Source organism: Silurus meridionalis, chromosome 18, assembly GCF_014805685.1.
Source record: "Silurus meridionalis isolate SWU-2019-XX chromosome 18, ASM1480568v1, whole genome shotgun sequence".
NCBI lineage: Eukaryota > Metazoa > Chordata > Actinopteri > Siluriformes > Siluridae > Silurus > Silurus meridionalis.
The window spans coordinates 160067-176369 of NC_060901.1; the positions used below are offsets into that span (position 1 = coordinate 160067).

At 41.9% G+C, this 16303-nt stretch overlaps 1 long non-coding RNA gene and 4 gene segments (V, D, J or C); 3 read left to right on the forward strand and 2 right to left on the reverse strand.

The window, feature by feature from the left end:
• The first annotated feature begins 3034 nt into the window (after positions 1-3034).
• On the forward strand, positions 3035-3504 carry LOC124401079. The segment is given in 2 exon segments: positions 3035-3089; positions 3188-3504. Coding segments are annotated over 2 exon segments (366 nt in total).
• Positions 3505-7293: 3789 nt separating this feature from the next.
• LOC124400871 lies at positions 7294-8248 on the forward strand. The segment is given in 2 exon segments: positions 7294-7474; positions 7573-8248. Coding segments are annotated over 2 exon segments (378 nt in total).
• A 2050-nt stretch (positions 8249-10298) lies between these two features.
• Positions 10299-11457, reverse strand: LOC124400874. The segment is given in 2 exon segments: positions 10299-10768; positions 11392-11457. Coding segments are annotated over 2 exon segments (324 nt in total).
• Positions 11458-11508: 51 nt separating this feature from the next.
• LOC124400873 lies at positions 11509-12360 on the forward strand. The segment is given in 2 exon segments: positions 11509-11714; positions 11813-12360. Coding segments are annotated over 2 exon segments (378 nt in total).
• A 763-nt stretch (positions 12361-13123) lies between these two features.
• Positions 13124-14318, reverse strand: LOC124400890. Of its 2 annotated transcripts, XR_006928473.1 has the most exons (4): positions 13827-14318; positions 13672-13747; positions 13361-13580; positions 13124-13186 (listed from the first exon to the last, which is right to left on the reverse strand). It is a non-coding gene; the product is annotated as an uncharacterized LOC124400890 (long non-coding RNA). The 2 variants fall into 2 exon arrangements; XR_006928472.1 differs by lacking the exon at positions 13361-13580.
• Positions 14319-16303: the final 1985 nt, after the last annotated feature.

Consider the following 16303-nt stretch of genomic DNA (forward strand, 5'->3'; position numbering starts at 1 on the left):
CGGAGTGACTCCATGAATGTTGCAGAATCATAAATGACCAGTAGGTGGCAGTGTGATGTGTATTAGAGCTCACTGTCACAGCAGGTCATTAGAAGTAGTGGAGCTCTAATGACGTCATTAATAGCGAGGACAAGACACACAGCAGTTTGGGATTCTTTTATTGACTTTATTGATTAATTGATTTGGAGTATGATTGTGTTTCTGATCAAAGTAAGTTCATGTGTATGGAGTAAAACAACCTGTACATTTCTCACTTCCAGACAGTATTATGAGATGTTCATCTGCTGGAAGTTCATGTTTAATGCTGCATGTTTTATAGGATTTATGAGCTGGAATAAATGTCCAAAACCTCAATTCAACACTGAGTGATTTTGTAGTTTGGTAGATATTAGATCTTTTGATGTATTATTCTTTTTAAATATCTGTGTTTTAAATACACATTTATAAATATCAAGGCTTTTACTGGGTAATAAACACCCTATTTTCCTGGTTTTGGACTTTGGACTGTTTTTGGTTTGTCTTTTTGCTCTGTCCTGTTTTGCTTAGTTTGCCAGTTTATGGATTTTGCACTGTTTTGGTTTTTGGTTTTGCTTCCTGTATTGCCCTCTGCTATACTATATATATTAAATTCTTTTTTTCATAACCTTGTGTGCATCCTGCATTTGGGTCCTCCATCAAGTCACTCTGCACCTACTGTTGCACCCGTGCTCGCTGACACCTGGTGAGTGATGAGTGACAGGAAGCTGTCATGTGATATGTGCAGGAGCTGATAGTTCATGTAGTCTAGTGCTGATTTAGACATCATCTTCTCAAACCTCCTCCCTTTATTGTATACCTCTTGTCCTGGGTGGCCACAGTAGATCTGCTGAGACCGCTGACCCTTTAGACCCCACAACCTGCTGGGAGTCTCCGAGCCCCACTGAATGCATCGCTCAGTCTCTGAGGCCTGCTGAAGAAGATGCTTGCTGAGAGCTCCTCTAGTTTTCCTTGCCTACTGGAGTGTCATGCAGCCTCTTGCTCTGGAACGTTGCTCTGCCTTTGTGCCTCACTGAGTATGTATATGAATAAGAAATCTTAGCTACCTCTTATATTCCCAACCATAAAAGAGGCCAAATTCTGCAGCAGGATGATGCTCCATCGCATTCGTCCATCTCCACATCAAAGTTCCTCAAGGTGAAAAAGATCAAGATGCTCCAGGAATGGCCAGCCCAGTCACCAGACATGAACATCATTGAGCATATGTGGGGTAGGATGAAAGAGGAAGCATGGAAGATGAAACCAAAGAATATTGATGAACTCTGGGAGGCATGCAAGACTGCTTTCTTTGCTATTCCTGATGACTTCATCAATAAATTGTATGAATCCTTGCCAAACCACATGGATGCAGTCCTTCAAGCTCATGGAAGTCATACAAGATATTAAATTTGGATCTCGCATCACCACTACTTAATTTGCTGACATATTTTTGTATTTGCAGTAAATTTGTTTAATATCTGTAGAGACAAAACTTTTGTCTTGCCAAAATTTGACCTTTCTGTCTTGATTAAATGATACCGTAATTTCCGGACTATAAAGCGCACCGTTATATAAGCCACACCCACTGAATTTTACAAACATTTTTATTTTTAACATAAATAAGTGTGTCTACACTAAAACTAATGAACTTTACACAGGCTTTACCGAAAGACAGTGTCTATTACACGGTGTAACGGGTGAAATATGTTGTGGCTCCTTCAAGAGTTGAGCGGCATTTTGGGAACAGCATGTCACTGCATTCTTTCAGTATTACTGCGTGTGTGTGTGTGTGTGTGTGTGCGCGTGCACGCGTGTGAGACTGTGGATTATGTGCTCATTATTTTCTGATGCTCATCTCTAAGTTTCTTTGACTAACCCGTAACGCTGTTGCCAAGAATAATAAAAAAGCAGGAGTTTTGGAAACCTGTCTGTGCTTATATGATTTCTGTTGTAACTGGAGTTAGTGAGCTCTCCCTTCACCCAGACTCAACGCGTTACAACGGCTTGTATCTAAACAGTAGCCGACCAAGAAAGTCATTGTTCACTGTCTTCATCCTTCCTTTCACAACTACTGTATTTCTCTCGGGAGTTTATCTTTTGCCATCGTCGTGCGTTTAAAAATCAACACCGGTGGAAGTTTTTCTCCCGATGCCGTGCAGCTCAGAACACAGGTGAGGTGCGTTTTTTCGTTTCTGTTCGGAAATTTCATTGGTCTAATGTTATGGGGTTCAGTTTTTTGACTTGAAGTTTGTGAAAACGGGAAAAACCCAGGAAAAATCCATAAATTAGCCGCTTCATTGTTTAAGCCGCGGGGCTTAAAACGTAGGAAAATAGTATCGGCTTATAGTCCGAAAAATACGGTAAATCTTTTTTCAGTGAAACTAATTTATTTCAGTGCATTAAACATCATTTGGGAGGGTTTTAGCTTTTCATATGAGCTATTTCTAACACCAATTGATTAATTAGAAGTCAGGTTAATAGCAGGTGTTTCTACAAAATAGATAAGCGACAAGACTTTTGTCAGGGACTGTAGATACAAGAAAAAGAGTAACGTTAAAGCCCTGATTATTAAACTTCAGTGTCTACATTTACAGGAGTCACCACCAGGGTGCAGTGTGACATCATAAAAACATCCAATGCTGTGATTATTTCAATAAAAAATATAAATAAATAAATAAATAAATAAATAAATACATTCATGGATCATATGACTAATGAAATTTATCATTAAGAAGCTATAGATGTTTCCGCTCTTCTACATCTTCTCCATTGATGCACAGTCAGACGTTCTAATAATAAACTGAGAGAAAAAAAGAAAACGTGTTTTTAAACACACACACACACACACACACACACACACACACACACACACACACACACACACACACACACACACACACACACACACACACACACACTTTGCATTAGCAGTCCATGCTTCAGTGCTCTGTGAGTGTTTATAGTCCTGTGACTTGAACACTTCATGACTGAGAGCTGCTGATCAGCAACTTCACCCACAGCAACCATGACTTTGATCAGCGTCTTCATCTGCACACTGGCCCTCTGGACTCAAGGTGAGAGTTTAACATCAACTCACAGCCTCACACACTTCATTTCATACTAATTCTACACCACTTTACAGCATACAAACACAATCTATGTTTCTCTACAGGATCCAGAGGTCAGGTGACTGTGACTCAGACTCCTTCAGTGCAAACTGTTGTTCCAGGAAACACAGTCACCATCAACTGTAAAACCAGTAGCAGAGTGTATAATGGAGATTTTTTAGCCTGGTACCTGCAGAAACCTGGAGAAGCTCCTAAACTCCTGATCTACGCTACAAGCTTATACACAGGAACTCCAGCTCGTTTCAGTGGCAGTGGATCGAATACTGACTTCACTCTGACCATCAGTGGAGTCCAGACTGAAGATGCAGGAGATTACTACTGTCAGAGTGTTCATAGTGGTGGTGTGTTCACACAGTGTTAGAGCATCGTACAAAAACCTCAGTCAGTGAGAGTGTACAGAGAAGCACTGCTGCAGCTGGGAGAGACTGCAGGTGCTGAGGGGGAGGATGTGATCACACAATCACACACACTGTGGATGAGAGAAAACACACAACACACTAACACACTAATACACACATCTGTAACACATCTGTAACAGGAGTCCATCTTTCACATCTGTAGATTTACAAACATTTCCTGATCTTTCTGATTTACTGCACAATAATTATCTTCATCCCATTTTACAGACTTATGGAAATATTTATTATATTTATATTTTGTTGTAAATATAATTTACTCAACATTTCTTTATGATTATTAAACATTATTATAGAAATAATATTTTATTATAAAAACATTAATATTTATTAAATAAACTCATTATAGAGCTGAGACTGACAAGTAAAAGACAAGTAAAAAGTCCCCAATGATGTCTACAGTTTTCACCTCTTTCTTTGCTGGTCTGAGTTACTGAGTTCATCCTTCTGATGTAAATGGATCCTGTCTGTGACGTCCCTTTCATAGGAGTGACATACATTATGTAATGTATTGTTATAACTACTCATATATATTTAATTATTTTTACATACTCTGCATTGTATTTGGTCTACATCAGGGTTTGCTCATGTTCCTGTCTTTTATATGAGTTTTTACATTGTAAATGAAGAGTCACAGACATTTCCTCTACCTGTGGCTGATTTGCTCCTGTCTCTTAAAGAAGCTCGCTTTACAGATCTTTATTCCAGTTATTGTGCTCATGTCTGAGTTTAGGCAAAACAGAATTGGGATACATGAGAAAAGGCAGCAGGTAAAGAGGGATGTATGTGAAAGCCAAGGAAAAGGCACATAGAGGGCTTGTACGAGTTGGACACTGAGGAAGGAGAAAGATTTGTAGCGATTGGCCAGGCAGAGGAACCGAGCTGGGAAGGATCTGATGAACAAGGAAAATCAGAGAGAGAAGGTTGATGATGTGGGAGTTGGTAAAGTAAGGAGGAAGTGAGAGCAGTGATTAAGAGGATGAAGAGTGGAAAGTTTATGACATATCTGTAGAAGCATGGAGATGTTTAGGGAGAGATGGCAGTGGAGTTTTTAACCAGATTGTTTAACAAGATTCTGGAAGATGAGAAGATGCTTCTGAGGAACGGAGAAGGAGTGTGCTGATACCCCATCTTTAAGCATAAGGGAGATGTGCAGACCTGCAGTAACTACAGGGGAATTAAGTTGATCAGTCACACCATTAAGTTATGGGAAAGAGTAGTGGAAGCCAGGGTTGAGAGAAGAGGTACCATCTGTGAGCAACAGCATGACAGCAGTGAAGTGCAGTAAACAGACTGGTTCAGGTGAGGGGTTGGACTACATCAAGGATCGGCCCTGAGCCCTTTCCTGTTTGCAGTAGTGATGAACAGGTTGACGGACGAGGTCAGACAGGAGTCTCCTGGACTATGATGTTATGGATGATATTGTGATTTGTGGTGAGAGTAGTGAGCAGGTTGAGAAGAGCCTGGAGAGGTGGAGGTACATGCTGGAGAGAAGGGTAATGAAAGTCAGTAGGAGTAAGACAGAGTACATGTGTTTGAAAGAGCGGAGGGCAGTGGAGTGATGCGGTTGCAGGAAGAAAAGGTGGAGAAGGTGGAGGAGTTCAGGTACCTGGGGTCAACAGTGCAAAGTAATGGAGTGTGTTAGAGAAGTAAAGAAGAGAGTGCAGGCAGGTGGAGTGGGTGGAGAAGAGTGACAGGAATCTGTAAGAATGATAGGGAAAGTTTATAGGACTGTGATGAGACCTGCGATGTTGTATGGATTAGAGACAGTGGCATTGAGTAGAAGACAGGAGGTGGAGCTGGAGGTAGCAGAGCTGAAGATGTTTAGGTTTTCGTTGGGAGTGACGAGGATGGACAATATTAGAAATGAGTTTATTAGAGGGACAGCGCATGTAGGATGTTTTGGTGACAAGGTGAGGGAGGCAAAATTGAGATGGTTTGGACATGTGCAGAGGAGAGACATGAATTATATTGGTAGAAAAATGCTGAGGATGGAGCCACCAGGTAGGAGGAAAAGAGGAAGGCCAAGGAGGAGGTTCATGGATGTGGTGAGGGAAGACATGCAGGTAGTTGGTGTGAAAGAGGCAGATTTAGAGGACAGGGGGGTTTGGAGACGGATGATCCGCTGTGGCGACCCGTAATGGGAGCAGCCAAAAGAAGAAGAAGAAGACTCTTATGTTTTATTCAAATCAGGTACCATTAGTTATCATCATGCACTTTAACCTTGTGGTTGTTTTTGAGGCTTTAGATTATTCTTTTACTTGTAAGTGGCCTACATTTAAATTCTCATTTTGCAGAGAACCAAAAGTGGTAACAGAGGTGTAATTAATATTTACATGAACATGACTGTGAATAGTTTCATTTCTCTCAGAATAGAACAGAAACTTCACCAGATGTTCAACTTCCTTCAGTCAAACTCACTGAAGCACAACACACACACTGAATCTGCAGCTAATCCCACTCTCTCATCACACTGATCATCACTATTAACTCCAATAAAAGAAACACACAACGTCCAAAACTCAGCTTTATTTCAGCAAAAACTACAGGAAGAGCAACAGGACAGTGAACAGAGTAAAGACAGAAATGCAGCGTTGTGTAGAATTGAAACTCTATTGTAGATGGATCAGAAGCAGCTCTATGTTAAACTCTAGCTTGGATCCACTCGCCTTAACACTGACTCTTTCTGAACGTGACTGGATGATCCACGTTGTTATGGGAGACCTTACAGATAAACTCCTCCCCCTTTTCCCAGAGGTCTTTGCTGAGGGTCAGGGTGCTGCTGAGGCTGTAACGGCCGTTCTTCTCTTCTTCTGCGCTGTTCAGAACACCGGTCTTCACCTCTGAGCCGTCCACTGTCCAGCTCACCAGCGCCCCCTGTGGAGAGTAGCCAGACAGCAGGCAGAGCAGCGAGGACGATCCCTCAGACAGCTGCAGAGGGACGGAGGAGCAGAGACATGGACGGCTTCACCACGAGACCCGCTGGAGAGCAGAAAGGTTTTATATGTTTAGACAGTGAGAAAAGCTCTTAGAGGGGAATTAAGTTTTAACTGCACACCAGAATCCATTTTCTTTCTGATTTCATGTTTCATTCACTTCTATTCAGGAACTGCATCTAAAACTGGGTTCCAACACTGAAACTCTCACTGAGTGAATTCTGTAAACGCTCTGAACTCCAATAGAGACAAAACTGGAAACTCTGCAGCAGCACAAATGTGTTCCAGCAGTAGGAGAACATTTCCTAATTCCTCTTTACATCGTGGAGCCACTAGAACTTTGTTCAGCTTTATTCTGGTGTCGAATCTCAATAATGTCTTTGTGTTCAAATAAAATAATAATGAAATTAATGATGTGCAAGAAATCGAACAAATCTCATTACTGCATAGTTCATATATAATGTATCATTTATAGACCTGACAGCAGCTGAATGTTCATACACATTTATTATGGATCCTTTATGATACTGTTATAAATTACTCATCAATCCTTCATGTGATGTCAATTTCAACTCTCATCATTTTAATCTACAGTTTATCTGAAGTTTATTCATTAAAGTAACTGATAAAGAAAATCAACTTTTACTTACTTTTCACCATGAGTTTGGAGCCTCCACCAAAAGTCCTCCACAGTGATACATTCTAATGAAACCGTCGTACAAAAACCTCCATCACACTGCAGTACACACACACACACACACACACACACACACACACACACACACACACACACACACACACACACACACACACACACACACACTTTGCATTAGCAGTCCATGCTTCAGTGCTCTGTGAGTGTTTATAGTCCTGTGACTTGAACACTTCATGACTGAGAGCTGCTGATCAGCAACTTCACCCACAGCAACCATGACTTTGATCAGCGTCTTCATCTGCACACTGGCCCTCTGGACTCAAGGTGAGAGTTTAACATCAACTCACAGCCTCACACACTTCATTTCATACTAATTCTACACCACTTTACAGCATACAAACACAATCTATGTTTCTCTACAGGATCCAGAGGTCAGGTGACTGTGACTCAGACTCCTTCAGTGCAAACTGTTGTTCCAGGAAACACAGTCACCATCAACTGTAAAACCAGTAGCAGTGTGTATAGTGGTGATACACTGCACTGGTACCTGCAGAAACTCGGAGAAGCTCCTAAACTTCTCATCCATGATGCTACTGAATTAGAATCAGGAATTCCAGATCGTTTCAGAGGCAGTGGATCGAATACTGACTTCACTCTGACCATCAGTGGAGTCCAGACTGAAGATGCAGGAGATTACTACTGTCAGAGTGTTCATGTGATCAGTAGTAACTATGTGTTCACACAGTGTTAGAGCATCGTACAAAAACCTCGGTCAGTGAGAGTGTACAGAGAAGCACTGCTGCAGCTGGGAGAGACTGCAGGTGCTGAGGGGGAGGATGTGATACACACAATCACACACACTGTGGATGAGAGAAAACACAACACACTAACACGCTAATACACACATCTGTAACACATCTGTAACAGGAGTCCACCTTTCACATCTGTAGATTTACAAACATTTCCTGATCTTTCTGATTTACTGCACAATAATTATCTTCATCCCATTTTACAGACTTATGGAAATATTTATTATATTTATATTTTGTTGAAAATATAATTTACTCAACATTTCTTTATGAATGTTGAACATTATTATAAAGTTAATATTTTATTTTAAAAACATTAATATTCATTAAATAAACTCATTATAGAGCTGAGACTGACAAGTAAAAGACAAGTAAAAAAAAGTCCCCCAGTGACGTCTACAGTTTTCACCTCTTTCTTTGCTGGTCTGAGTTACTGAGTTCATCCTTCTGATGTAAATGGATCCTGTCTGTGACGTCCCTTTCATAGAAGTGACATACAGTATGTAATGTATTGTTATAACTACTCATATATATTTAATTATTTTACATACTTTAACCAAATCTGCATTTGTATTTGGTCTACATCAGGGTTTGCTCATGTTTCTGTCTTTTATATGAGTTTTTTACATTGTAAATGAAGAGTCAAAGGGCATTTCCTCTACCTGTGGCTGATTTGCTCCTGTCTCTTAAAGAAGCTCGCGCTTTACAGATCTTTATAACAGTTATTGTGCTCATGTCTGAGTTTTTAGAGCCAAATTTCCCCAAAGTGTCTACTCATGCAAATTCTTTGATCGTATTCCAAAACACAACCAGATCATAAAATGATGAGAAACTGAAATGATTCTGCTCAACTGAGTGATTTGATCAACTTTGCGTTGACTTTGTATTAGCAAGGGCTTCGTTTTGTAATGAAAAAAAAAAATGTAATACACCTGAACAGTCCGAGACCAATCCGTCCAATACTGTCCAATCACTATACGAGACACATGAATCATATAAATGGTTTGTGAATCATTTCTAAATGACACATCATGCATCTGTACCTGTCACAGGAATGTCTAATCAAAAAGATATGTAGAGTAATAAAATAATAAAGAAGAAGACCAAAGTATTTGGATACGCATCACATCATGGTGTATTTTACTCAAACACAGTGTTTTACAGAAACGACAACAATTCTAGTTACAGGTGTTAATATTTTACACTGTAACTGATACATTTCATTCTTGTGTTTTAAATAAATCATTCTGCATTTTACTCCTGATGTATTTGTGAGTGTATTCTCTTCTGTAGAGCAGGAATTTTGCCTCGTAAGAGCTGTTTTGTGTTGTTTTTTGTACTTTTTATATCCTCAGTGTGTACAGTTTGTTCTGGGCTGTAAATCATTATTAGACATAATTAGTCTTTTCTCTCTAGAAAAGATCTTGTTGGATTGTCAATTTTGTATAATTACAGAATTAGGACCACAGTGTCAACCATGTAAAGTCCACATTATGAAGTCTAAATTGTTTCATGGACATCAATTGAATTACAGTTTTTAGAGGAGAGTCTATTCTCTGTTTCTCCAATAAGGGCAAAAGTGAGCATCAAACTCAGAACTATAAACACCACCACACTGAAACAGAACAATACAAATCCTCAGAATGGGACCCTGGAAACTAAAAATAATAATTAATACAAATGACTGACTGGACATTATTTGGAAGTTACATATGTTATGTTGGTGTAAAAAACTACAAATGTGGGGTTTTTTTGTGCGTTAACTATTATAAATAACTGTGACACTGCCTCCTCTGACATTTAGACGGGTCTGGTGTATATAATTATACCCAGGAGGACTAGTGGCATTTAATAGTTGATTTTCTGTTTGTTTCTGTTAAACACAGTACATTCAACTCTGAGCTTTACTCATGAGAGATCTAATATTTAACAGCTTTCTCGTTAAATCAGAAGTGCTGACTGTGCACTCCATCTGCTGATTTTATTTTTCAGGTTCACTCTTCTGTTTTATTCACATAAAGTACCATTTGTTATCATCATGCTCTTTAACCTTGTGGTTGTTTTTGAGGCTTTAGATTATTATTTTATTGTAAGTGGCCTACATTTAAATTCTCATTTTGCAGAAACCAAAAGTGGTAACAGAGGTTTAATTAATATTTACATGAATGTGACTGTGAATAGTTTCATTTCTCCCAGAATAGAACAGAAACTTCACCAGATGTTCAACTTCCTTCAGTCAAACTCACTGAAGCACAACACACACACTGAATCTGCAGCTAATCCCACTCTCTCATCACACTGATCATCACTATTAACTCCAATAAAAGAAACACACAACGTCCAAAACTCAGCTTTATTTCAGCAAAAACTACAGGAAGAGCAACAGGACAGTGAACAGAGTAAAGACAGAAATGCAGCGTTGTGTAGAATTGAAACTCTATTGTAGATGGATCAGAAGCAGCTCTATGTTAAACTCTAGCTTGGATCCACTCGCCTTAACACTGACTCTTTCTGAACGTGACTGGATGATCCACGTTGTTATGGGAGACCTTACAGATAAACTCCTCCCCCTTTTCCCAGAGGTCTTTGCTGAGGCTCAGGGTGCTGCTGAGGCTGTAACGGCCGTTCTTCTCTTCTTCTGCGCTGTTCAGAACGCCGGTCTTCACCACTGAGCCGTCCACTGTCCAGCTCACCAGCGCCCCCTGTGGAGAGTAGCCAGACAGCAGGCAGAGCAGCGAGGACGATCCCTCAGACAGCTGCAGAGGGGACGGAGGGAGCAGAGACACGGACGGCTTCACCACGAGACCCGCTGGAGAGGAGAAACACACACACATCATACACACATCAGAACTATTTGTGGAACTTTGTGGAACTGACTGATCTTACAGAGTCATTAAGTCTAATAAAGTCTGACTTCATGACTGATTTTCATTGAGAACTTTATTATCTGACATCAGTTTCAGTGCAGAGACAAAACAAACATGTTCCACACCATCATTTATCTGGGAAACATCATTTTTCAAAACAAGTCTTATTACTTTATAGTTCAAACCTTCAGCATGTGGAACTGCAGCAAATACAAATGGAGCAGATTCCAGAAAGATTCATTGTGTAACACAAACACACACAGCAGCTTTCATCTGGATTTAACATCAGCACAAAGGAACTCTATTTATGACATGTTTATTATAGAGTTATTGCATGTGGAATTTATAGCAAGTGTGGAATTCTTACATATTTAACATCATCATTGTAGATTTGTTGAATGTTCAGGAACATTTCTATGGGATCAGTTCTGATACTGAAATGTTTTCCTCATCACAGCATAATAATACACAATAAATATCAATCACACAATTATAAAAATAATAATTCTTGTGATTAGTTAAGAAATAAATTTCCTAAATATTAAAAAGAAGAAAACACACTTACTGTTCACCATGAGTTTGGAGCCTCCACCAAAAGTGTACCACAGTGATACATTCTAATGAAACCGTCATAAAAACCTCCATCACACTGCAGTACACACACACACACACACACACACACACACACACACACACACACACACACACACACACACACACACACACACACACTTTGCATTAGCAGTCCATGCTTCAGTGCTCTGTGAGTGTTTATAGTCCTGTGACTTGAACACTTCATGACTGAGAGCTGCTGATCAGCAACTTCACCCACAGCAACCATGACTTTGATCAGCGTCTTCATCTGCACACTGGCCCTCTGGACTCAAGGTGAGAGTTTAACATCAACTCACAGCCTCACACACTTCATTTCATACTAATTCTACACCACTTTACAGCATACTAACACAATCTATGTTTCTCTACAGCATCCAGAGGTCAGGTGACTGTGACTCAGACTCCTTCAGTGCAAACTGTTGTTCCAGGAAACACAGTCACCATCAACTGTAAAACCAGTAGCAGAGTGGATAGTGGTAACTACCTGCACTGGTACCTGCAGAAATCTGGAGAAGCTCCTAAACTTCTAATCTACAGGGCTACAAGCTTATACACAGGAATTCCAGCTCGTTTCAGTGGCAGTGGATCGAATACTGACTTCACTCTGACCATCAGTGGAGTCCAGACTGAAGATGCAGGAGATTACTACTGTCAGAGTTTACATTATATCAGTAGTAGCTATGTGTTCACACAGTGTTAGAGCATCGTACAAAAACCTCGGTCAGTGAGAGTGTACAGAGAAGCACTGCTGCAGCTGGGAGAGACTGCAGGTGCTGAGGGGGAGGATGTGATACACACAATCACACACACTGTGGATGAGAGAAAACACACTTTATTTTTTCTGCATGTCACAGTGACACTAATGACCACATAATGCAGTCAGATAAAACCATAAAGTACTAATTCTACTGCTGAGACACTGAGAGTCATCTCTCATTCTCCTTTAGTCTCTGTGTGTTTCTTCAGAAGAGATTGTTATTATCAGCTGCAGGACCAGTGTAGAGATTGTCTGAACACACAGGAACCTGGACAAGCTCCTACATTCCTGATCCATTAAGTATCTCAGGATTAGGTTGGGATTTCACCTGGTTTCAGATCTACAAACAGATGTCCTTCACAAACATAACATTATTTAATGACACTGTTCATCATCTTTGCAACAAAACACACATTTTTACACAATGATACTGTGACGCGAGGGGGTGTGGTGTGGGGTGGCCTAGAGGCGAGAGCCGAAGGGCTCGTCACACCCAAGCTCAACTTTATATACTAACCAAGTCGACTACGCCACCTGGGAGGGTTATACCCAGGAAATAGAAGTAAACCCCAGAGTTTATTAGGTCACACAAGTTCGATTCCCTTATTATTGAGTGTAGGCAGGAAACGTGGGCATCGTATAAAACAATACAGAGTTTATTGAAAACTTAGCTTTAAAATATAAAACAAAAATGTTCTCGCTGGTGAATATGGTCCAGTGACAATTACACAAATAACAAAAATAAACAATCGGACACAAAATAAACAATAAATTTACACAACTTCCAAATGAACAAAACAACATAAAATCATTGCATACAGGGCTGGAGTTACCCACGGAGTGATCAGCACTAATTATCAAAAGCACACTTCCACACACACACACCTCACCGTGAACTCAAAACACCCACTCATACACGTCAAAAGTGTCGTACAGCAAATGTAGAAATAGCACCACCAAAGACCTTTCACCCGTGGGACCCCAGCTCCTGAAAGAAACCAAAAGCAAAATAAATCTCAGACAGAAAGGAAGGAAACAGCGAATTAAGGTCACAATTCCACCGTAATATGATGGATAGTCACCAAGCACAATATGATTCACCATATACACCGCTTAAACAAAACCAATGAAGAACTTGATTAAAAGGTTGAGGAAGCAAAACCCAAAAGGAGCGGCCACGTCGTCTTCAAGCCAGCCCCGATACTTGCACGTTGCTCGACCCCACAGTAGACCAGACAATACCGGTTAAAACAAATCACAGAAGCCAAATGGCAGCAGCAGAATTCCCTTTTAAATAGTTGTAAGCCGAGGTTGTTCACTCGGCACGCAGCGAGGAAAAGTCGAATCGCAGCAATAATCACCCAGGACGAAAAAGGAGGATCCTATAATACAAACAATGATACAGGATATAAATGATACAAGTAATTGCACAACTACATGCTGTAATTCCCCTAACAAACCGAAACAACTTACCAAACGCGGATAGATAAGTTCCTGAGAATCAATTCACCGCTCAGGATACGCAGCCTTCAAATAACCTGCTGTTAAACTGAAGTTCAAGGACTGCACATTACTCACGCCACCTGACACGCGTTAAAGCTAAACATTGCTAAACAACTTCCTCATACCTGCAGGGAGGGCAATAAACAGATCCAAAGCAGCATCCAACAGGGACACACTGAAAAGACAGGCTAAGGATACACACATGAGCCATTAGTGCAATGAGCAAAGAAAAACTTATTAGCCAACGCTACATACTAGCAGCACATACCCGAAATGTCTTTAGCAACCGCAAAAGGGGAGGATCCGGGCGTGACACATGCCAGGCTCAAACCAACCCACTCTAAATAGTGCCTGCTCGCTACTGATTGGTGGTCAGGAGTGTCAATCACCACCTGAACCTCATTCATTCTGTCACAATCCACCCCCGGCTTCTGCATCGTCGCCCCGACGATGAACTAAACCCAAAAGCCCACCCTCTTAACTTTCAGTCCCAGGGACGGAATAAAACCACAGATGTACTACCCACTATACTAGACACTGTACCTGGTCCCAAGGATCGTGGGAGGTGATGTACATTAGAGTGCTGCCCAGCAGTACTCCTTCCAGTCCTTCTCACCACACTCTCCCCACCAAGCAGAGTGTAAAGGAGGGTTTATTAGTGGCTGCTCATTCAATCTTACCTCAGGGATTTCTTCTGATTCCTGGACTTCACCAGAACCCTGGGGTTCAGACTGAAGCATACTCCTAGGTGCTTGCCTACCACTAACCTGCGGTGTTTCAGGTACCAGAACAAACAAATCTCCCTCGTCCAATTCTTCTCGAGGCCGCACAGTTTCCACTAATGGAATGTCCTGCAACATGGGGGGAGAGTTCCTGCCAATCTGAAGTTTCAGCAAAGATCGGTGCACGTGCTTTAACTTGCCTAGATCTGTGATGGGAGCAATTGTATACACCACACCTCCTTCCTTAGGTGCCTTCACAATCTGGTACACCACGGAGCTCCACAGGTCATGGATTTTATGTCGACCTCTCACGCTATAGTCACGGAGATATACCAATTGACCCTCCTGCAGTTGTGATTCTCGTACCTGCAGATCGTGCCTGGCTTTCCGGCGGTCAGCAGCAGCCCCCAACCGCTCGCGAGCCCCCTCAAAAGCCACCTGCAACCGATCCTGATGCTCCAGGACCCACCGATGAACACTACCTGACTGTGGCTCCTCAACTCTACCAAGCAGGAAGTCCACTGGAAGTCTAGGCTCCTGCCCAAACATCAAAAAATACGGGCATTCTCCCGTAGCTTGGTGAGGAGTAGTGTTGTAGGCGAACAGTACCTGTGGAAGACAAGATGGCCAGTCCCCCTTCCTTGACACAGGCAAGGTGCGCAAAAGATTGTGCAGCGTCCGGTTAAAACGCTCACACTGGCCATTTCCAGCAGGGTGATATGGAGTAGTGCGTGACTTTTCAACTCCATATAAACAACACAACTGCTTAATAAGCGCTGACTCAAAGTTACGACCCTGGTCCGAATGAATACGGCCAGGCACCCCAAATTTACAAAACCATTCAACAACCAGAACCTGTGCCACAGTCTCAGCTTGTTGATTTCTAGTAGGTACCGCCAGGTGTATTTGGTGAAAATATCAGTCATGACCAACACATTCTCAAGACCGAACTTGAGGGTTCCAACACAGTAAAGTCCAAGGCCAGAATGTCATTTGGCCGTGCAGCCAGCAGGTGTCCCATGAAACTAACAGGGGCAGGCTGGACACCCTTTGCACACTGGCACCTTTCACACTCATGGCACCACCGGGCAATGTCAGAGGACATCCCTGGCCAATAGCATCGTTGCCACACCAGCTGAGAGGTGCGCTCCACCCCCTGGTGCCCGTGCAGTTGATGCAATTGTGTCAACACCTCCGGTTTCATGGCCACCGGCAATAGCACTTGAGGACCTCCTCTCCACCATCCGGGCGAAACACCCGGCGATAAAGCACCCCCTCCTTCTCCACCAGACGATCCCACTGCCGAAACAAGAGCACAGCAGACCTAGAAAGTTTCTTACGCTCCTCAGAGCTAGGCAGCAATTTCTGCCTCCAAACACCAGCAGCTCTCCAATAACTGGATCGGCCTGCTGCTGAGCCGACATATCACTGCTGGAATAACCAGGAAAAGATACAATCTGGTTTACCTGACTCACCAATCCACCTTGGTTCACTTGACGCAATGCAGCAGGAACAGATACACCTGGGCACAAATCCTGAACTTCCACAGCAGGTGGGTTCTGGCGTGACAAGGCATCAGCATTGCGATTGCTCTTACCTGATCTATACTTAAGCTCAAAGTCAAAGGCTGCCAACTGGGCAGCCCAACGCTGTTCCATGGCACCCAACTTAGCTGAGGTCAGGTAGCTAAGAGGGTTATTATCAGTGTAGACTACACACTTGTGTCCCAGCAGGTACTCCCGAACTTCTCAGTCATGGCCCACTTGAGCGCAAGGAACTCCAGCTTCATAGAACTGTAGTTTGAAGTATTGCGCTCAGTGGGTCAAGACCTCGGCTACCATAAGCTATGGGACGAACCTTACCTTGTTGCTCTTGTGAGA